The sequence below is a fragment of the Canis lupus genome, chromosome X (assembly GCF_048164855.1).
Source record: "Canis lupus baileyi chromosome X, mCanLup2.hap1, whole genome shotgun sequence".
NCBI lineage: Eukaryota > Metazoa > Chordata > Mammalia > Carnivora > Canidae > Canis > Canis lupus.
Genome location: NC_132876.1, coordinates 33,429,601 through 33,453,382, shown reverse-complemented (window position 1 = coordinate 33,453,382; position 23,782 = coordinate 33,429,601). Strand labels below are relative to the sequence as shown.

General features: G+C 36.5%; 1 protein-coding gene across 2 annotated transcripts in view; it reads left to right on the top strand.

The window, feature by feature from the left end:
• The window catches only part of WDR44 (WD repeat domain 44), an 81,521-nt gene that overhangs the window by 28,172 nt on the left and 29,567 nt on the right, over nucleotides 1–23,782 (top strand). Inside the window, exons 2-10 of one of the 2 annotated variants that reach the window (XM_072817977.1) lie at nucleotides 69–102; nucleotides 6,338–6,412; nucleotides 11,039–11,675; nucleotides 12,169–12,299; nucleotides 13,411–13,506; nucleotides 15,220–15,356; nucleotides 16,168–16,251; nucleotides 19,767–19,873; nucleotides 20,624–20,775. In XM_072817977.1, coding sequence (XP_072674078.1) covers nucleotides 69–102; nucleotides 6,338–6,412; nucleotides 11,039–11,675; nucleotides 12,169–12,299; nucleotides 13,411–13,506; nucleotides 15,220–15,356; nucleotides 16,168–16,251; nucleotides 19,767–19,873; nucleotides 20,624–20,775 — 1,453 coding nt within the window. Of the gene's footprint in view, nucleotides 1–68; nucleotides 103–240; nucleotides 284–6,337; nucleotides 6,413–11,038; nucleotides 11,676–12,168; nucleotides 12,300–13,410; nucleotides 13,507–15,219; nucleotides 15,357–16,167; nucleotides 16,252–19,766; nucleotides 19,874–20,623; nucleotides 20,776–23,782 lie in introns of those variants that run through there. The other variant, XM_072817978.1, reaches the window with a different exon arrangement.

Genomic DNA, 23,782 nt, shown 5'->3' with positions numbered 1-23,782 from the left:
AAATGTATAGAAGTATTTCCCTTCTTGCCTCCACTATTCAACACCTCCTTCCTTTTATTTCTGTACAGGTCTCCAGGAAAGGTTGGAATTTCAACATTAAAGGTAAGTTTTGTTTTCTGAGAGTTATATCTCCAAAAATTGTGTACACTTTTCATTCATTTTTCTATTTTATGTAAATCTTGGTTTTCTTTTGTTGTTATTTTTTGCTAAGTAATATTGTCATTGTATCTTACTAGGTGTGATTGTTATTTCTAAACAAATGCTGTGCTACAAGGAAGGGACTGTAAGTTTTTTAGATTTCCACTAATTTTGTTTTATAATTTTTAGAATAGAAGAATACTATAAAATATGTGTGTATGTTAATTGAAAAAGTAATATTTGCATGACAAAAATGTGGAATAACCAAAAACTTGTATACTTCTTATGGGCACATGCTTTAGTATCATTACTATATATAAAAATCAACCCCAGCCTTATCTCCAAGCAAAGGAGTTTGGTATTGAGATGTTATGCTAGGGAAAGCCATTTTAAGTCCATGAATATCATCAAACAGAACTATTTACATCAAATAGAGTATATACTGTATGTGTATGTTTGTGTATTACTATATATAATGTATGTATAATCTCAAACGTGCTGTATTTTTTTAGTGTCCCTACTTTCTGTTTATACACGTTGGATATTCATCTCTTTGATACATTGTGGTGTGTTCATGTGGCATATATTCTATAGCAGTAGATATGAATGAATTGATTATATACAATGACATAGATGGATTTCAGCACCATAGTGTTGGGTGGGGAAAAAACAAGTCACAGTAAGATACATTCAGTAAGATTCCATTTATATTAAGATCAAAAACATGCAGAACGAAATAATGTGTTGTTTAGAGATAGAAGCACAGAGTATAAAGAACAGCAAGGGAGTGACAAACACAAAGTTGAAGGTATCAATCATGTCTGAGGGAGAAAGAATATAATAAAAATGGAGGAGGATATGCAAGAGATTGAAAGCTAATGATAATTTTTTTCTTAAACTGAGTACTTAAGATTAAATCATAATTCTTCATTCCTTGTATTTTATAAAAGTTCTCTTGTATTTATTTGATAAAAACAATTATAAATAATGCATGGACATGGTTAAAATTTGCTTAGTACAAAAAAGTAGATGGTTGAAAATGTAGCTTCCCTCTCATTCCTCATTGTCCACCTCCCAATCCCCATATCCAGAGATGATTGCTGTTTATGCCTGTAGGTTTTTAAAGCCACTTAGCTCTAAGATATTTATATTGGTTATAAGAAATAGGTTTGTGAAATTTACTTTATCTCAGTAATTATAGATTGTGCTTAACTTGAATAAAATTAGATAGAAAATATACATATTTAGTAAATAAACACAAAGTTGGATATTGCTATTTACTTCTGAAATAATTATAGATTACAAGAAGCTGCAAATGTAATTTAGAGAACTCTTATGTATCCTTCATCCATTTCACCCAGTGGTTATGTCTTAATTATAGTACAATATGAAAACCAGAAATTTGACATTGGTACAATATGAGTATATGGTTTTGCTTCAGTTTATTACATATGTATATTTGTATAACTACCACCACAAGATACAGATCTATTTCATCACCACAAAGATATCTCTTGTGTTACCCTTTTATAAATTCACACACACTCCCTCCCTCACATCATCCCTAACCCCAGACAGCCACTAAGCTGTTTTCCATTTCTGTAATGTTGTCATTTAAGAATATCCTATAAATGCAGTCATATAGTGTGTGACCTTTTGAGACTGCCTCAAAGGATTGAGATCCAAGTTGTTGCATGCATCAACAGTTTATTCCTTTGTAGCATGAATGTACTCAGACTCTTGAGTGAATATCATGTATAACAGCATATCTATTGATATTTTAAGCAATCCAAAGAAGAATTTGGTTTAGTCCTGATTTTGATGATTTTACAATCTCACAGAAGAGAGATGTATACGAGATATTGGTGTTTGTAGAATAGAATAGACTTCTAAGTGCTCCAAGGAGTTTGGGGGAGATAAAACAATAGGAGAGCATGGGTACCTGGAATAGAAGAGAAAAGTTTCAGGGAGGAGGTAGAACTTGTGCTGGGCTTTGAGCAATGGAAGAGATCTGCATAGGCAGATAGAGAAAAATTGGGAAAGCATTGTATGTTAGGCAATAGTATGAGCTCATTAATATGCAAAGGTACAGAATTTGCTGGGAGCATTGAAAGACTGGTGTGACCAATATAAATGTTTCAGCAGTGAAATGATGGAAAAGTGAGGTGGGGGCAGATTTCAATGAACTTTGAATGTCAGCTTAAGAACTCTGGGCTTTAGGGATCCTTGGGTGGCTCAGTCAGTTAAGCGTCTGCCTTCGGCTTATGTCACGATCCCAAGGTCCTGGGATCGGGCCCCACATCAGGCTCCCTGCTCTGTGGGGAGTCTGCTTCTCCCTCTCTGCTGCTCCCTCTGCTTGTGCTCTCTTTCTGTCAAAGAAATAAATTTTAAAAAAAGAACTCTGGGCTTTGGGGCACCTGGGTGGCTCAGTTGGTTGAGCATCCAACTCTTCGTTTCAGCCCATGTCAGGATCATGGGATCGAGTTCCACCTCCAGCTCTGCATGAAGTCTGCCTGTCCCTTTCTCCCTTGCCCCCCCCCACTTTCAAATAAATACATAAAATCTTTTTCAAAAAACTCTGAGCTTTAAAATTTTGAAGCAAGATATTTTATTTTATTTATTTTTTAAAAGATTATTTACTTATTTATTCATAGAGACACACACAGAGAGAGAGAGAGGCAGAGACACAGGCAGAGGGAGAAGCAGGCACCATGCAGAGAGCCTGACCTGGGACTTGATCCAGGGTCTCCAGGATCATGCCCTAGGCTGCAGGCAGCGCTAAACCGCTGCACTACCAGGGCTGCCTGAAGCAAGATATTTTATTATTTCTTTCTTTCTTTCTTTTTAAGATATTTTAAAAGTCAATTTTTATCTGTCTTACCAGTTGTGCTCTTCAGAGGTTTTTTTTTTTTTTTTTTTTTTTTTTTTGCTGAGGAATTAACTAAAGGTATGGAGTGAGTGGAAGGGTGGGAGATGGTTTGGAGGCAAGAGACTAAGTGCACAGAGAATGGTTAAGAGGCAGTTAGAAGGTCAAGACTTGAACAAAGGGATTGTGTTGATAGGAATCAGTGGACTGTTGTGGCCATTATTTAACAGTTGTTTCTTGGTGGTGGTGGGTTCCCCCCCCCCCTTCTTAGCAAAAGAGAGTAGAGATCACATCTCTATAAAGTGTTTTTTAAAATGTCACTTTAGGGGCACCTGGCTGCTTCGTCAGAAGAGCATGTGACTCTTGATCTAAAAGTCATGAGTTCGAGCCCCACTTTGGGGGTAGAGATTACTTAAAAAAAAACACAATAAATAAACTTTAAAAAGTAAATAAATAAATACATAAAATTTCACTTTGGTCACTGTTAATAGTTTCCCCTTCCTCACTAGTAAAAACTAGAAGTGACCTGAATTTTTAAAAAACTGAAATTTTTAGCTCACTGTTCTTTAGTAGATAATAAGATTTCCCTGAGTGTAGATTACTTTTGTGCAACTTATTTGTGAAAATGATTAGTCTTTTGGATGTGCTTATTAAAATTCAAAAGCTCAAACTGTAGAACTGAATACTCTGGAAAGTACAGGCAGTTCTCTAATATCCAACAGAGATGGAGGGAGACAGTGGTCTGAATTGCTAGAAATTGAATGATCCTACCATACTTCTATTGTTTTAAAGATTTTATTTATTTGAGAGAGAGAGAGAACACACTTGGCGGCAGTGGCAGGCCGGGCAGAGGGAGAGGGAGAAGCAGACACCTACTGAGCAGGAAGCCTGACAGGCCTCTATCTCAGGGCCCTGAGGTCATGACCTGAGCTGAAGGCAAATGGTTAACCAACTAAGCCACCCAGCGCCCCCCCCCCCCACCATACTACTTAAGGAAGTATATTTCTGGGGTTGTGATAGAAATGGGTTAAAGAAATGGCCTGATGGTGGGAAGCTGGGATTTGGTAGGCCTCGTGCTTTAGTAATGGGGCAGTCCATCTCCAGAAGGAGGTAATAAATGAGTGTCTGAAGTCTGAGTTGGTGTCGTCTGCAGGCATATTCTTGGCTTCCATTGCTTTACCTCCACAGCCTGATCAAGGTGCTAGGGGAAGGACCTGGACCTTTGACATCACTGAGAAAGGATCATAGATGACTATATATGTACTAAATCAAGTTTTACTAAGAAATCTTGATTAATTTCTCTAGAGATTAGATCCTCTGGTAGGTGCCATATCACTCCATCAAACTTGTGACTTAACCACAGTTTACCTTACAGAGCTTGATACCTTTCAAAGGTTCAAAGTCCAGGAGAGTTTTGTTGAAGCCAAATAAAATGAAGTCTAATCAGTGCTTGGCAGTTTTGATCAATGTGAGAATGTTAATCCGTGATGATTTTAAGTACTTAATTCAAACAAATTATATTGAGGTAGAGGAATTAGTAGTGTGCATTTTTGCTTAGGTTAACTTAAGGAACATACCCATGGAATTAATGTTGTATAGTACTTCTGATTTTCCTACTAATGAACAGTTATTGGAGGATAATTGGATAAATATACTTAATTCGTAAGATAATTACAGGTGTTTCTCTAATATGCATTAACTGTTCTTAATGACTATCAGCTTTCAAGTATTCTCTCTCCATCTTGTCAAGATTATCTTACTAACTGGTTCTGATTAGAGTTCTTTTTCTTTTAGTTTAAAACCAGGATTTGATTAAAGGATATATAAACTTAAGATACGTGTATTTACTGAAGAAAAGCCAGAGCCATGCGTTATTCAACATTCATTTAGCAAATAATTACTTTTGCCCAGCACTCTTTAGGTATTAGGTACATAGTGGTAGATGGAACAAAGGCCTTGATCTCATGAAGCTTACATTCTAGTGGGGCAGGGAAGAGACAAAAGAATAAGCAAGTAAATGGTCATTTCAGGTGGTAATAAGTGCAATGAAGAAACAAAATATAGATAATGTGATAGAAAGTTAAGCAGGTAAGGCTATTTTAAGGTGGTCAGGGAAGGCTTTTCTGATGTGATAATGCTTGAGTTATCACCCTAAAGATGGTAAAGAATCATCTGATTGGCCAAAGTGTGAATGTGGGGTTGTGGTGGACAGGGGAAGTGAGAAATATAGATGAGGTCAAAGATGTAGGCCCTCATGGGTTGTGATAGAGTTTGGATTTTACCTGACACTGAAAATTCCATGAAACAGCTTTTCAGCTTGAAGATAACAGAAGTACTACAGAAATTTCTCTAGCACATTAAATCTTTAGCATTATACTGGTCTGGAGTAATTTTATCACAGTACCTGTCATGGTCATATCCTAATACTTGTATAAGTGCTACCCTGATACTTAGATACATCGTTATGTGCCTTAGGTTGCTTATCTGTCAAAAATGGTTATTATGAACCTTCTCTAACTCTGTGATGTGTACCAAAAAATATGAAAAGTTTTTTTCTCAGTATCATTAGTAGCATTCAAATTGCTATTTTTATATAAACATAATGACAATTTAGGATGGAGATGAATACTATGTTTATATTTGCAAATGTGTAATTGTCTTATTTTACTAGAATTTTTTCCCAGCAGAAAATCTGTATCCCTCTCTACCTTCTCTAACCTCCCAAATATATATATATATGTACGTATGTGTATATGAATGTATACGTAGATATATATGTATTTTTGGTGGGTTTAATTTTTTTCATCTATTATTGCGGAACTTTAACTTCTGGTTGTCTTGATTCCTTTCATCTAAAGCATGTAGTATTTTTAAGAAAACTATTCTCTGAATGTGATTTTCTGTATTATGTACTTTTATATTTATGTGTATTTATGGTGCAATACTGTGGGAAAGATAGCAATCCTGATTCAACCCTTTGCTTTAAGTCCTTCATCTTTTTAAGCTACAAAGGTAGTTGGCGGTTTTTATCTTCCTGTACAATTTTTAATATTAAAAAGATGGGCACATTTATGGGGCAATAACCTATTGCTATAGAAATATAGAAAATTAAAAAAAAAAAAAAGAAATATAGAAAATTGCTGATTCGTAACCTTATGCAAATCACATTATCCCTGTTGGCATAAAATATCTGGGCATCTTTCCATATACAAACATCTAAGCTCTTCATGGACCGCTGCTTTATTAAGGTTATGTTTTCTAATTTGTACCCATCTTAAAAAGAATTTTAAAGAAAAAGTGTCATCATTTGATCTGTTTTTCTTTTTAATATAGGAAACTGAGAACACTGCACACAAAGTTGGAAATGAGTCTCCTGTACAAGAACTGAAACAAGATGTGTCTAAAAAGGTTGGTAAGATACAATGTCAGTATTGGTTTAACAGATGTCATATACATATGGTATATTTAAAGTGGAAAATTTTCTATATTTTTTGTAGTGCAGTATACTTGGTGGATATTCACTAAATGTTCCTTGAATCTTGAATTTGAGATTGAAGACACACCATGCTTTTTAGAGGTCATTTCATAAACACACTAATTGATAATTTTTCCTTGAAACAGTACAAAATTGTTTTGTAATGTATTTTGATTTTTTATGCTTGCATTTTTATTAGAATAAGCTTTAGCTATCTTTTTAAAAGATTTTATTTATTCATGAGAGACAGAGACAGAGAGAGAGAGAGAGGCAGAAACACAGGCAGAGCCCGAAGCAGGACTCGATCCCCAGAACCCAGGATCATGCCCTGAGCACAAAGCAGGTGCTCAACTGCTGAGCCACCCAGGCATCCCTAAGTTGTAGCTATTCTTGAGGTAACTACCAAGAATTAAAGGTATTGAAAGGCTCAGTGCAGCAAATTCTGATGCCTTTAAGAGTTAGAGGTTGCACAAAGTCATTACTGTAATATAGTGCCTTTGATACCTTTTAAAAATTTGATTCTTTAAAGCTTCAGAGTTTGGTTTACTAGAAGAAACTGAACACAAGATAAAAATTTTGACAATGAGTAGTTCACAGTATCAGGATAAAAAGGGAGGAGAAAGGATACTATGTGTTCATTTAGTTCTCCTACTTGTGAGTATTTTCTGTACCCCTTGCTCTGTTCTGGCTGGTGGGTTTCCAGAGACCAGCAAAATGACGCATTCTCTATCCTAGAGTTTCTCAATAGTGACACTTTGGGCTGAATAATTTTTCATTCTGGAGGGAAGGAGAGACGTTTCTGTGCATTGTAGGGTATTTAGCTGCATCCCTGGCTTCTACCCACTAGACATCAATAGATTCCTCCCTACTTGCACCCTATCATGACAACTAAAAATATCTTACATACATCACCAAATGTCTGGGGAGGAGTGCTGAGCAAAATCACCCTTGATGAGAATCCATTGTTCTAACCTTATGGAATTTATAATTTTTTAGAAGATTTTATTAATTTGACACAGAAAGAGCATAAGCATGGGGAGTGGGGGAGAGAGAAGCAGGCTCCCCGCTCAGCAGGGAGCCCAGTGCGAGGCTCGATCCCAGGACCCTGGGATCATGATCTGAGCCAAAGGCAGATGCTTAAACAAGTGAGCTGCCCAGGTGCCCCGGAATTTATAAATTTAATGGACTCCATATTTTAAGTGTATTTTATTTTATTTATTAGAGAAGGAGGGAGAAAGAGAGGAGGAGCATAGAGAGAGCAAGAATCTTAAGCAGGCTCCTTGCCCATCATGGAGCCTGTCCTATAACCCTGAGATCATGATCTGAGCCAAAATCAGGAGTCCGATGCTGAACTTACTGATCCACCCAAGTGCCCAGTGAACTCTCTATTTTAATATTGATCATACTTTTTTCCCTCAAAAGGATTTTTTGGGGAGAAATGGTATTATTGTATATCAGCATAAATAAGGGAACAAAAGTAGTAACCAGTTTTTTCTTTTTAAATCAGAATAGCCCATAGTTCACACTGTAACAAACAGCTATCTTAATTTTTCAGCTTTGCTTTCTGGTTCTCACCCATTTGCATGACTTTGTTTTGTTTTGTCTAATAATAGTGTAAATAGAATTCTATATTTTACCTTTTCCTCTTATCATCATTAGTTTTTATTGTATTTCTACAGTTTCAATACTCAGTTTTCATTTGATGTTTCAGTTTTCTATGAAGCAAATATATTACAATGTATCTAGTTATTCTTATTGTTGAAAACTTGAAATGTTTCTATTTTTTCCACTAGTTTTCCTTTTCAAGAATTTTTTCTTAGGATACAAATGGGTAACTAATAGTGGCCAATAAAGGTAATTTTTAAGGAGACTTTAGAAACTGAAAAAATAGTAAACACTATGGAGCAGCTGAGTGAAGCTTAAGACTAGGTCTCACTTTTTAAGTTCTAGTCTTTTCAATTGATTTAAGTATCACATATGAATGATAAAAGCTGTGGGAATATACAGTGCACCAGACAAGACGATCCCTGTCCCCAGTAACTTACGTTTTAGTAGAAGAAATTAGTTAAACACAAAACTGAGTGTAAAATGTGTTTGTATAAACTTACAAACTATAAGGGCAGAAAGGGAGCCTTTACTTTCTGCTTGAAGATAGGAATGGGGAAGACTTAATGGAAGAAGTAACATCTGAGCTGGTTCTTGATGAATGGTTAAGATTTGGACAGGCAAAGATGACAGTTGAAAGGCATAACCAAAGGCATGGAAAAGAGAAATGTGCAGAATGGTTACAAATGACATTAGAGCCCAAAGTTAGGCCCAAACTATGGGAATGCCTCTTATGTTATACTAAAACATCTGGTTTCTATTTTACAGTTACTGGAAAATCAGTGAGTTTTTTGAAGCAGGAAGGTGATGTGAAATGAACAGTTGCTTTAGCCTGTTCATCTCTGTGTTGGTCTTGATTCTCGTTGTTCTCTTCGTCTTTCCCTGTTTGCTACCTTCTAAAACCTGAGGGTTGGGGCGGGGAATACAGGGTTAGGTATTGTAAGTAGGTGCTATGAGGGCATAACAAGAGGGATAAAATATGGGCCTTGTGTTTAAAAAACTAATTATCTGTTATGGGGAAAGTATTTATATAGAGCTAGCCCATATACTACTTTGTGTTTATATTATAATTCACACTATAGTGAATGGTAAGAATGATAGGAGTTCAGTGAAGGGATAAGGGATTGGGGAAGACTTATGATTTTTAAGCTCATTTTAACCCCTTTTCTGGTATTAGCATTTCCATTATGCATAGTGATTATTCCAGACCTTAATAGTCACCTCATGCTCACTGTGCCCACTAGTATCCTGCTTGCTTTCAAAAGCAGATAACCTTGTTTCCTACCACACATAGACATTAAAGACTAAGAAGCCTGAATTTACTCCTTTTCATCTGCTCTCACTTCCCTTACCTGCAGACTTGTTTTCATCTTTTGCCTCTTTTTCAAGTCTGAGAACTTATTTTTTTCCTGTCCAAAGTAGCATGGTGTAATATAAAAAAAACACTGGATTTTTGAGAAAAATCTGGATTTCAGTTTTGAACCTTGTAGTTTACTAGTGGTGGAACCTTGGACAAAATTCTTAATGCCTTTACCTCAGATTCTTGTTTTTGTAGGAGGGAGATAATCTAGCTACCTCAAAGCCTGTGCAGAGATTAAATGGAAAATATGTGTACTGGTCTAATACACAATAGTCCTCTTTCCTTTCTTCTCCAGAACTTTATCTAACTCTACCGTTGGCTCCTTCCCCTCAGCTTGTAAAAATGCTGGGTCACTTTCTTGCAGCCTCTTCCATTTATAGCCAAGCTTTTTGAAAACATAGATTGTGCTATCTCTGTGTTGTCACTCTTACTCATTCTTCAACCCACTGGCTTCTGTTATCACTAAGGTATTCAGTGCTCAGTAACCACCTAGTTGACAAAGTAGGTGGACTCTAGTTAATATTCCTCTGGTCAAAGTATGATTAAGACTAGGTCTTAATAGTCTCCCTCTATTAGAGACACACACAGAGAGAGGCAGAGACACAGGCAAAGGGAGAAACAGGCTCCATGCGGGGAGCCTGATGTGGGACTCGATCCCGGGTCTCCAGGATCACACCCTGGGCTGAAGGTAGGCACTAAACCACTGAGCCACCCAGGGATCCCAATAAATAAAATCTTTAAAAAAAAAAAAAAAAGAAGTAAACGGGGGGAAAAGGCAAGGTGAGCTGAGCTTTTGAACTCATGGTTCTGCCATTTCGATGAATAGTGGAGCATTTGGTATAGTTTAAGAATGTTAACCTCTGAGGCACCTGGGTGGCTCAGTGGTTGAGCCTTTGGCTCAGGTCCTGATCCCAGGTCCTGGGATCAAGTCCCGCATTGGGCTCCTTGTGAGGAGTCTGCTTCTCCTTTTGCCTATGTCTCTGCCTCTCTCTCTCTGTGTCTCATGAAAAAATAAATAAAATCTTGAAAAAAAAAAGGATGTTAATCTCCCTGCATCTCTTTTCTGTCATAGGCTTGAGTTCAGAACTAAACAATTCGAATTCTTGTGCTAGGTGGTTTTAATTCTCAGTTTTGTTAACTAAAGCAGCAGGTTGTTACTGCAACTAACTTGGCATAAATATGTAAATGGACAAGGGTATGAAGAGTCTGAATGTAAATTTAGGTTTGATCTTTTATTTTACGGGGTTGGTTGAACTTTTGTGATTATGCATACTAACAGATTCCCTATTATAATGGTTAGGAGAACAGATTCTGGAACCAAACTCCTGGGATTTTTGCCAGCTTCATCACTTACTCGCTGTGTGTCCTTGGACAAATCACTTGATCCCTCTATGCCTTTGTTCCTTCATTTGTGTAATGATGATATTAAGAGTGCTAACTCATATGGTTATTGTAGAGATTAAAAAATGTAAAGTGCTAAGAACAGTACATTCCCAGGGCACATAGTAAGTACTATGTAAATGATTAGCTGTTACTATGTTCTTGTAAATAGCTTCATTTTTTTTAAAAAAAATTCTTTTTAACCTTTCATCAGATTATTGAAAGTATTATTGAGGAGAGTCAGAAAGTACTACAGCTGGAAGATGACTCCTCAGATTCCAAAGGAAAAAGACACTCTGATCAGGCTACTGCCAGTTCTATTGTAGCTGGAACAGATCTTAGCAATATACCTGGACTGTTAGCCATAGATCAAGTACTACAGGAAGATTCCAAAGAAGCAGAAAGTCAGAATGCAATTGAAGAAACTGAATTAGAATCAAAAAGATGTTTTCCTTCTGATGACATCTATGAGAAGTCAGTAGATGAAATCACTAAGTTAACTGAAATAGGTTCAACTGAGCAGCATAATGTGCCTGCAACTGAAACAGAAGTATTGAACAAGGAAGCTGTGGAAGCCAAAGGAAGTGAGGTTCTAGAACCTGTGTCCTCAAACTCTTTATCTACTAAAGATTTTGCTGCCATGGAAGAAGTGGCTCCCGCCAAACCCCCAAGACAGCTTACTCCAGAACCTGACATTGTGGCAAGTACAAAGAAGCCTGTTCCAGCACGCCCTCCCCCTCCAACTAATTTCCCACCTCCTAGACCCCCACCTCCATCTCGACCTGCTCCACCACCAAGAAAAAAGAAAAGTGAATTGGAGTTTGAGGCCCTTAAAACACCTGATCTAGACGGCAAGTATTTAATTGAGAAATAACTTGTGGAGAGATTTTGGAGCTGAAGCTATTTGACTTTTTGGTTTTGTTTCAGTTATGCTATATATAACCATGTTGATGACCATGACCAAGTTATAAAAGTTATTTTAGTAATGAAAAGAGAAAATGTTTACATTGGTAGTAAGTTACATTACTATGTTTGAACATTTTAGTAGACTTCAAATTTTCAAATCTGTTACCATTGGAGACTTAAGATCTGAATTCAAGAGATAGATCTCTTCGTGTATAAGTTGTATAGCTTTGAGAAATTGAAATAACTTGTTTGAATCCTGGTTTTGTCATATATAAAATGAGAGTAATAAAACCACTTTCCTCATGGGATTGTTGTAAGAATCAGACAAAGGTTAAAGTGCTTTCAAGCTCTATATAAGGTTCCAAATATAAATACTAGTTATTGCCATTATCATCATCATCATCATCATTATTATTATTATCATCATTGTCATTGCAGTTCCCAAAGAGAATATTACATCTGATACTCTCCTAAGTACGAACATGGCTTCAGAGAATACAGTCAAGGATTCTCAACCTTCTCTTGACTTGGCAAGTGCTACCAGTGGAGATAAAATAGTTACTGCCCAGGTTGGTAAATTCATGTTATATTTGACATAGGCTTTAACAACTTTCCACAGCTGGCTGGTTTGTTGCTTGTTGAACCTTCCTTCTTCTCCAGGCAGAATATTTCTTTGTCCTTAAACCTGGCCTTCTTATATCCCCTTTCTAGCTCTGCTACTACATAGCTAGGTGATTCTAACAAACTATTTAATATCTGACTTTCAGATGTCCCTGTGATAAAATGAGGGAACAACCTTCCTTGAAGATGTTTTGTAAGGATGAAATGAACTATGCCAAGTACATGGCATGCAGTAGGAAATATAAAAAAAGGAAGATGCTGCTATTTGTAATATTATTATAATGTTAATAAGCATCAACTACAGTCTTCATTTACCTGACCTATGGTGGTCAAAATTGAGGACTTTCATTTATAATTTCCTTTACCTGATCATGAAAAAAACATTCATATACTATGTTATATATCCATATGGAGGCAATAGAAAGCACCTGATAGCATGAATTTTACCATAGCCCAATTTCTGGGACTCAAGGCTTACTTGTGTAGTAGCTGTGGTTGGGACAGGTTAGCAGACTGGAAGATATGCCACTTCAATCTTGTCATAGCTTTAGAGCCCAGACTGGCAGTAGCCTGTCTTTGTAGGGTCCCGGAGCTAAGAATGGTTTTTTCATTTTTAAGGGATTGTAGGGTGAAAAAAAAGAATACATGATAGACATTACATGTGAAACAGAAAGCCTAAAATATTTACTATCTGGCTCTTTATAGAAAAAGTTTGCCAATCCCTGCCTTCGAGATAAGCACAAGTATAGTCCTGATTAATGTCAGTCTTAGTGCTGGCATTCTGGTAGTAGAGAACTGCTTTTGGGTCAGGTTCAAATAGAACATTTATTTGCTTTCAAATACTAAGACATTATTTCATGGGCAGCAGTGGTTTTGATACTTAGTGTTTTTCAGCATGCTGGGAATAATAAAAGACTGAAATGGAGTGTTTCATTTAAATTTTCAGTAGGCTCCATTATGTGAATTATGGAATTCTTTAGAACTGTGTGTGGTAATGAATAATTGAGTGTTTATAAAAATCGACTCAGTCACTTTCTGTTTATAAAATTGTAATTTTAGGAAAATGGAAAAGCACCTGATGGGCAGACTGTAGCAGGTGAGGTGATGGGCCCTCAGAGACCTAGATCCAACTCTGGAAGAGAGCTTACTGATGAGGTATAATTAGATTTTATTTTTGTTCTTAAAAACATAAAATATAAAAATCATAATGAGAAGATGAAAAAATTCTCAAGATGAATGGTAGTGATGGTTGCACAGCATTGTTAATGTGCTTAATACCACTGAATATACAACTAAAAATATTTTACCATGATTTTAAAAAAATTTAAAGTTTATCGCTGTTAGGCAAAAAAATGTAGAAGAAAAAAATGAAAATTGATGATTTTCTTAGTTTTTAGAAACATTTTTATTGTTTTATCTATTTTTTAAAATATTTTATTTATTTATTCATGAGAGATACAGAGAGAAGCAGAGACACAGGCAGAGGGAGAAGCAGGCTCCCTGCGGGGAGCCTGATGTGGGACTCAATCCTGGAACCCCAGAATCATGCCCTGAGCCAAAGGCAGATGCTCAACTGCTGAGCCACCCAGGTGTCCCTGTTTTATCTATTTTTAAGTAAACTCTACACCCAGCATGGAGCTCAAACTCACAACCCCAAGATTAAGAGTCCCATGCTCTACTGGCTAAGCCAGCCAGCCACCCCAGATTTTTTTTTTAATATTCTGGAGTTTGCAACTCTAACTTAAACTTACCTTTTTATACCATTACGTGGTATTGAAAACAAGGTCCAAATTTAATAGAAGGTAGGCTTAAAAAGAACTTGATGTTCTTTTTATATGTTATATGTTTTTATACTTGCTAAGTGATGCACAGTATACAGACTAAGTGCTTACTTCTTACCATTAAAATTTAGTATACATCGATTGGCCAGTTTACTCCAAATAAAGTTTTGATGCAAAAATCTTATTTTTCATGTCTTTTTTTCTTTCTTTTTCTTTTTTAAAGATTTTTTTATTTTTAAGTAATCTCACCCAATATGGTGCTCAGACTCAACCCCAAGACCAAGGGGCACATGCTTCACCAACTGAGCCAGCCAGGTGCCCCAGTTTTCATTTCTTTTAAGCAATATATTTTTAAAAATTATTATACTTTGGAAAACAGTGTGGCAGTTCCTCAAAATATTAGACATTGAATTACCATGACCCAGCAATTCCACTCCTTTGTATCTATGTATATACCAAATAGAAATGAAAATATATGTCCACACAAAAAATGTACACAAGTATTCATAATAACCAAAGTGTGGAAATAACACAAACATTCATCACCCATGAATGGATAAATAAAATATGGTATATCCAAACCACATGGATTGTTTTTTTGGAAATTAAAAGGAATGAAATTCTGACACATGCTGCAGTATGGATGAACCTTGAAAACATGGTGCTAAGTGAAAGAAGCCAGTCACAAAAGACAAACATACAAGATGATTTGATTTATATGAAATGTCTGGAATAGGCAAACCATAGAGACAAAAAGTAGATTAGTCATTGCCAGGGGATGAGAGGATGAGAGGAGAGGAAAATGAGGTATGGCATTTAATGGATATGGAGTTTCTTTTTGAGGTAGTGGAAATGTTCTAAACTTAAAGGTAATCGTTGCACAACTCTGAATTTACTCGAAATCATTGAATTATACACTTTAAATGAGTGCATTTTTCAGTGTATGAATTGTATCTCACTAAAGTTAAAAATTATTGTACACAGTACTAAATATATCTAGAAAGTCCTTAGCTTAATTGAGAATTTTGCAGACTCAAAAAGATAATTAAATTATAGGTCCTCTTGGTGTTATTTTTATTTATCTCAGGAAATTTTAGCCAGTGTCATGATTAAGAACCTAGATACTGGAGAAGAAATACCTTTGAGTCTTGCAGAAGAGAAACTGCCAACAGGTATTAATCCTCTCACTCTACACATCATGAGAAGGACTAAGGAATATGTAAGGTATGGCCTATTGTTATTATTTATCATTTGTAATATTTCAGAGTGGTGAAGATTTCTGTGTTTATGAACTATAGCAGTCCCTAATTTGATTTCATGCAGTCTTCTTTTTTAAAATTTGGATTTAAAAGAGTTAATATATGAATTCTTCAATATTGTTCTCTCTTAAGACCATAAAGTTACTTGAGGAAAATAGAATATCTCTTGAATCTCATAGTATTTTGTTTCACTTTTAAAATGATTTATATAATACTAGAGACATTATTGAAACATATTGAGGGTAAAAAGCCATGTGGAATGAAGACCTGGTTTTCTAAAACCTGGCTTTAAGTACTACAAATTTTATAAGTAATTGTATTATCTTTGTAGGCTAGAAAATGACTTTACAGTGCGATGATTGACTTTGAGATGTATGTAGATCAAAGAAGTGATTATTATTGAAAGTAGTTCTTGATAAAGTGTAATACATGATGTGCCTGAAAAGCAAAGAGGAAGTTAATTTGTCATTTCTGTGCAGCATGTTTTGTCCAGCAAGAAGCCTTGTTGGTAGTAGGTTTTCCATAAGTTCCTAAATTGCTTTCACTTGCATTTTGTACATTATACCATGCTTAAAGATTCTATTCTTTGACCTTTCACTTCTTACAGTCTCAGGATCATTATTAAAATTAAACTTCTATAAAGTATGTTAACATAGTTTTTTTCTTATTCTGAGTACCTGAGTATATAGTAAATATATAGTAAATATACATAGAGATTGTTGAGAGGTGTAGGGGGAAATGGCTTCTTTTAAAATGACTTCTTCCCCCTCTTGTAGTAATGACGCAGCACAGTCAGATGATGAAGAGAAGTTACAATCTCAGACAACAGATACTGATGGTGGAAGGTTAAAACAGAAAACGTGAGTTACAGTACATTCCTTTTCTTTATTTCAAGCTTTTATTTAAAAAAATAAGAGAATTGCCATACTATTTTAAGTCTGTGCTCTATCTAGTTTATATGTCCATCTACCACCACCATTTCCTGTTCCCAGGAACAGGAGTTGCTTGAGGCTGTATTGGTGGTCATTTTTATAGCATTTGACAAATAGTAAATGATCAATAAATTTTGCATCATGCCTGTATTATTTTTCTGATGGTAGGGACCAGAAATGTTAGTAGAACATGATTATTCTTGATGTTGCTTTCAAATCCAACTAAACAATTTTCCATACTACTCCAGTTCATGGTAAATTTCCTTTTCTCAATTTCAGTGACACCTACAGTCTACATAAATTACATTTTACCTTTATTTTATGTTATCTTAATGTGTTTTCTGATTTTTTAAAGATTTTATTTATTTGAGAGACAAACAGCACAAGCAGGGGGAGAGGCAGAAGGAGAGGGAGAAGCAGACTCCCCTGCTGAGCAGAGTGCCTCACACAGGGCCCTATCCCAGGACCCTGGGATCATGACCTGAGCCAAAGGCAGATGAGTCTAAGGCCCCAAAGCAAATTCTTCACTATAGTCTGATCTTTCCTTAGTATGGGAAGTGTATCAAAGAAAGCATTGAGAACTCTCAGAAAAGATTTACCCACAATGCACGTAACAACCCAGGCACCTCTTATATTAATTTTTAAAATGGTTTATCATCTGTGTTTTTTTATTATCAAAACTTATACAAGGATGCCTGGACTGGTTGGAGCATGCAACTCTTGATCTCAGGGTTGTGAGTTTAAGCCCCATCTTAGGTATAAAGATTCCTTTAACAACAAGAACAAAAAAACTAATACAGAAATACGGAAAATGAAAGTCTCCTCATCCAGAAATAACCAATGTTAATAATTAGGTGTATTCTGCCTAGAATTTTTTCCCTCACAAAAGCAGGATTAATACTGTGCCTATAGTTTATTGGCTTGCTTTATTTGCCTTTTTTTCAAAAGTAAGCTCCATGTTCAGCATGGAGATCAAGAGTCACATGTTCTGCTGACTGAGCTAGCCAGGTGCCCTTGTCAGCTGGCTTTTTAAAAATATCTGATTTGTAAAAAAAAAAAATATCTGATTTGTAATGAACATCTCTTTATATCAGTACCAATAATAAATATATTGTAGCCTTTCTATCAGCCAGATATGGGAATTCAGTGCTGCAGATACAATAGTTAGGACAAATGTAGTCCCTGCCTTCCTAGAGCTCCCAGTTAAGTAGGAGAAACATAAATCTAACTACATTTGTAGTAATTGCAATAAAAGAAATGTATGGGGTACTGTGGGAGTAGAAAACAGGAAAATCTGCTCTAAAGAGTCAAGGAGGGGAGAACCTGGCTGGCTCAGTTGGTGAAGCATCTGCCTTCAACTTAGGTCATAATCCCAGGTTCTGGGATCAAGCCCTGTGTGGGGTACTCTTCTTCTTTCTCCCTCTCCCTCTGCAGCTTTCCCTGCTTGTGCTCTTGTGCTTTCTCTCCCCCGACCACTGCCCTCTCTTCTCTCTCTCAAATAAATCATTAAGAAAAAAAAAAAGATTTGAGGGCTTTTTTTGAGAAGTAACTGTTTGGTCCAAGACCTAAAAGATGAGTAGAAATTAACCATGAGAGGAATGTTCCAGGCAGAAATAACATGGCATTGGCCCCAAGATGAGTAAGAGCTTGGTACATTTGAAGAACTGAGGTTTGCCTCATTTATTTTATTGCATTCCATTGTAAGAATATACCAGCACCTATTCATTCTTCTGTTGATGAAAACTCAGTTTTTCTCTACTTTTTATGCCTTTTTTCCCTACTTTTTATGTTTTGTAAATAATGTGGCAGTGAACATCTTTCTATATATGGCTTAGCAACTCTTTCAAATACTACCCTTTAACATCATGAGTTCCATGAATTGGTAAAAATTGCCTCCTGTAAATTTTGTTTTGGTTTTAAATATCATTTATGTACTGTGTTTTATTTTTTATGATCTTAATATATGAAATTTGAGACAGATTACTTAAAAAGCAATAAATAAGTCCTGTTTATGGACAGTTGAAATGCATACTTGTATTACATTGTGTTTGGGAATACTTCCTGGGAAAGCTCAGCCTAACTGTATTGCATGCAAATACCCAAACTGAAAGAGAAGAGACAAAAGGCCATCATAGGGTACCAAACATTTTATTCTGTAAGTAAATATCCCTTTATAGTTTCTTTCTTTCTTTTTTTAAGATTTTATTTACTTGAGAGAAAGAGATTTAGTGAATCTGAGCAGGGATGTGGCAGAGGAAGAGGGAAAAGGAGACTCCTGCTGAGCAGGGAACCCAACTCAGGGCTCCATCCCAGGACTCTAGGATCATGACCTGGGCTGAAGGCAGATTCTTAAACGACTGAGTCATTCAGGTGCCCCCTCCTTATAGTTTGCTTCTTTTTTAAGATTTTATTTTTAAGTAATCTCTATACCCAACATGGGGCTCAAACTCAGAACTTCTAGATCAAGAGTCCACATGTTCTTCTGACTGAGCCAACCAGGCACCCCTATAGTTTTTATATTGGCAAAATGTTTTTTTAAGGATTACTTTTTTATAAGAGTTCTTTATTTATTTTAGGAGGAGAGAGAAAGAGAGCATGAGTGCAAACAGGGGGAGGGGAGGGGTAGACACCCTGATGAGCTCAAGAGCCCAATGTGGGACTCAGTATCATGACCCAAGATCATGACCTGAGCCAAAAGCAAGATTCAGACATTCAACCAACTGAGCCACCCAGGTGTCCCAAGGATTGCTCTTTAAAGTAGTCTTCTCAAAGACATTCTCACTGTAGATTAATAGCTCCACCTCAGACCCTCTAAATCATATGATCTGCAGGTGGGTCTCAGGTTCATGCACTTTAAACACTCCCCTCCCACCCCATCCCTGCCAATTTATTATTCACCATTGAAAACCAATGCTTGAGGGGCACCTGGGTGACTCAGTCAGTTAAGCACCTGCCTTCGGTTCAAGTCATGATCTCGAGGTTTTGAGATCAAGCCCCTCGTCGGGCTCTGTATTGGGCAAGGAGCCTGCTTGGGATTCTCTCTCTCCCTCTCCCTGTGCCCATCCCCTACCCCTGCTTGAGCTCGCTCACTTGCTCTCTCCCTCAAAAACAAAGAAAGAAAACAAATACTCTAGAGTATATGATACTGTCCATTATAATACACTAATCACAGCTGATGAGATTATTTGTTAGTTGTTGAGTTTTTATAGTTAGTTAATAAATAATTTTGGTTTGGGGGGGCACCTGGATGGCTCAGTCAGTTAAGAGTCTAACTTCAGCTCAGGTCAGTCTTAGGGTCCTGGGACTGGACAGGGACTGAGCAGACTCAGCAGGGAGTCTGCTTCTCCATCTTCCTCTGCCCCTCCCCTACTCATGTCCTTGCTCTGTCTCAAATAGGTAATATCTTAAAAATAATTTTGTTTTTTTTTTGCATTTTTGCTAAGGACTCAATTGAAGAAGTTCTTAGGAAAATCAGTAAAGAGAGCAAAGCACCTTGCAGAGGAATATGGTGAGCGTGCTGTGAATAAAGTTAAAAGTGTTAGAGATGAAGGTAAGTGAAATAGAACATTACAAATGAATATTTAATTGATTTGTAATCATTCAAATACTTTATAAGAAGCATTCTGTTTTATTGAAAGTAAGGAGCCTTTTAGCAAACATCTTAGCACTTCAATACTACTGTACTGTAGGTATCAGTTAATTTTATGAGAGGAAGAAAAATAAATTTGTTCATCTTAAACATGAATTTTTACATATTCTATAACTATGACAACCTGGAAGCGATGAGTATTCATTGATCAGTTTGTAAGCTAGTTTTGTAAGGCTGTTTCATTTTTATGAATATTTTCAAAATTAGGAATATATTCTAAATTTGCTCAGATCTTAACTTCCTATGCCTTTGTGGGAATTGTACTCATTTATTTTTTTTTAATAAGCACTAATACAGTAGTTATTTTGTGCCAGACACTGTTCTAAGCACTTGGACCAGTATTTACTCATTTAACCTTCATAAAAACCTTATGAGGTAAGTACTGTTATTATCTTCATTTTATAGATGAGAAAACCAAGGCACAAAAGGTCCAGTGCTTTGGCTATGGTCACATAGACAAATAAATGGCAGAGCTGGATTTGGACCCAGACAGTCTGGCACCAGATCACATGTTCTTAACCAATATGCTATTTGGTGTAATAGATACTGCTTTTCCATTTAATGAATTTTCTTGGTGAAGAGTAGATATGGACATATGATAGCTATGTCTACATTAGCTAGTGATTATTTCTATATTGCTTTTCTATTCAGTGTTTCATACTGATCAAGATGATCCTTCATCAAGTGATGATGAAGGAATGCCATATACAAGACCAGTCAAATTCAAAGCAGCACATGGTTTCAAAGGACCTTATGATTTTGATCAGATCAAAGTGGTACAAGATCTTAGTGGTGAGCATATGGTAAGCAACCTTTATTTTTTTCAGGATTGACTCTGTTTTCATTGAGAGAAGTATATTGGCTTCTATAAAGCCAATCTCTTAGGTATATAATTTTGCTAACCTGACTCAAGAAGAGTAAATTAAAAAAAAAAAAAGAAGAGTAAATTAATACTAATAATGATTTATTGCCTAGGTAATACAGTCTATTTCTGGATTATTTAAGAACTGAAAGGTTTTTTGTTTTGTTTTGTTTTTAATTTTAGTTCATTAACATACAGTACAATATTGGTTTCAGGAATAAGAGTTAAGTGATTCATCACTTACGTACAACACCCAGTGCTCATGACAGCAAGTTCCTTCTTATTACTCATTAGCCATCTAGCCTATCCCCCACCCACCTCCCTCCATCAACCTTCAATTTGTTCTCTATTCAAAGTCTTACAGTTTGGGATACCTGGGTGGGTCAGTCAGTTGAGCATCTGACTCTTGATTTCAACTCAGGTCATGATCTCGGGGGTTTTGGATTGTGTTTGGGCTTTGCACTCAGCAGGGACTCTGCTTGAGATTGTATTTTTCTCTCCCTCAGCCCCTCCCTCCACTCATGTGTGTTTTCTCTCTCTCTCTCTCTCTCTCTCAAATGAATGGATAAATCCTTTAAAAAAAATCTCTTATGCTTTGTTTCCCTCTCCTTTTCCCCCCCCACTTCCCATATGTTCATCTGTTTTGGTTTTTATTTTTATTTTTTTATTTTTTATTTTTTATTTTTTTTAAATTTATTTATTCATGAGAGACACAGAGAGAGAGAGGCAGGGACACAGGCAGAGGGAGAAGCAGGCTTCATGCAGGGAGCCTGAGCCTGACATGGGACTTGATCCAGGGTCTCCAGGATCACACCCTGGCCTGAAGGCGGCGCTAAACCGCTGAGCCACCAGGGCTGCCTTGTTTTGGTTTTTAAATTCCATGTATGAGTGAAATCATATTGGTATTTGTTTTTCTCAAATTGGCTTAATTTTCCTTAGCATTATACATTCTAGCTCCATCCATGTGATTGCAAATGGCAAGATTTCATGCTTTTTGATCACTGGGTAGTATCCCATTGTGTGTGTGTGTATATATATATATATATGTGTGTATATATATATGTACATATATATATATATATATATATACACACACCACATCTTTTTTTAAAAGATTTTATTTATTCATGAGAGACACAGAGAGAGAGAGAGAGAGAGAGGCAGAGACACAGGCAGAGGGAGAAGCAGGCTCCTTGCAGGGAGCCCAACGTGGGACCCGATCCCGGGTCTCCAGGATCAGGCCCTGGGCTGAAGGTGGCGCTAAACCACTGAACCACCTGGGCTGCCCTATACCACATCTTCTTTATTCATCATTCAGCAGTCAATGAACATTTGGGATCTCTCTGTAGTTTGGCTATTATTGATAATGCTATAAACATCAGGGTTCATGTACCCCTTTGAATCTCAATTTTTGGATCCTTTGGGTAAATACTTAGTAATGGAATTGCTGGATCATAGGGTAGTTCTATTTTTAGGTTTTTGAGAAACCATTCTCCAGAGTGGCTTCACCAGTTTACATTGCCACCAGCAGTGCAAGAGGGTTCCCTTTCTCTGCATCCTTGCCAACACCTGTTGTTTCTTGTGTTGTTAATTTTAGCCATTCTGACAGTTGTGAGGTGATATGTCATCATGGTTTTGATTTGTATTTCCCTGATAATGAGTGATATTGAGCATCTTATCATGAGTCTGTTATCCATCTGGATATCTTTGTAAAAATGTCTATTCATGTCTTTTGCCCATTTCTTAACTGTGTTATTTGCTTTTTTTGGGTGTTGAGTTTGATAAGTTCTTTATATATTTTGGATACTGTCCCTTTATCAGATACTTCATTTGCAAATATCAAGAAGTGAAAGTTTTTGAATTTTTGTAAATTTTATTTATTTGAGAGAGAAAAAGCCTGATCACAGGAAGGGGAACAGAGAGAGAGAGACAGACAGACAAACAAGCAGACTCCCTGCTGAGCCAGGAGCCTGACATGGGGCTTAATCCCAGAACCCTGGGATCATGACTTGAGCCTAAGTCAGACTCCTAACTGACTGAGCCACCCAGGCATCCCTCAAGAAGTGAAAGTTATTGAATAAGTAAACTCTAGGCCTGTATCATTAAGAAAGCTGTGTAAAGGTACCAAACTTTAAAGCAGTTAAATTTACAGGGTGGTCTGTGTCTTTAGAAGACATTTAAAATGCTTCCTGGGCATATTTTTAAGATATTTTATTTTATTTATTTTTTTTTTTGAGAGAAAGAGCAAGCAGCAGAAGGAGCAGAATAAGAAGGAGAAGCAGACTCTGCTGAGTACTGAGCTCGATGTGGGGCTTGAACTCACTATCCAGAGTCATGACCTGAGCCAAAATAAAAGAGTTTTATGCTTAACCAACTGCCCCTCCCTGAGTGTATTTTAAATAATTAACACAAATATTGCAGTAGGTCAGTGTATTTTGTCAAATGGCAGCTAAAACCAGGGAAGACAGGTACATGTTTTCTACCAGAGTTAAAATGTACCACAGTAGTTATAAAGTGCACAAGTGATATTGTAGGTTACCCCTTGAAAATGCTAGGAACACAGGGAAGGTGGTAATAAACTCCTAGATTGGACAGATGATGCTATGAGTTTTTGATCAGGGAATCTGTGTCTATTTAGATTTTATTTTATTTTATTTATTTATTCTTAAAAATATTTTATTTATTTAGATTTTAAATCCAAAATTTGGCTTAACTAGAAGGAAACAACTGTAAACATATTAGATGGCAGCCAGATTAGAATTTAGACTTTGGTGCTTATGATCTCCACATAAAATATTTGATTCTGATAACTTCCTTGAGGAATTTCCTTGTACTGTTTTTTTTAATAGAATAATTTTTTATTGGTGTTCAATTTACCAACATACAGAATAACACCCAGTGCTCATCCCGTCAAGTGGCCCCCTTAGTGCCCGTCACCCACTCACCCT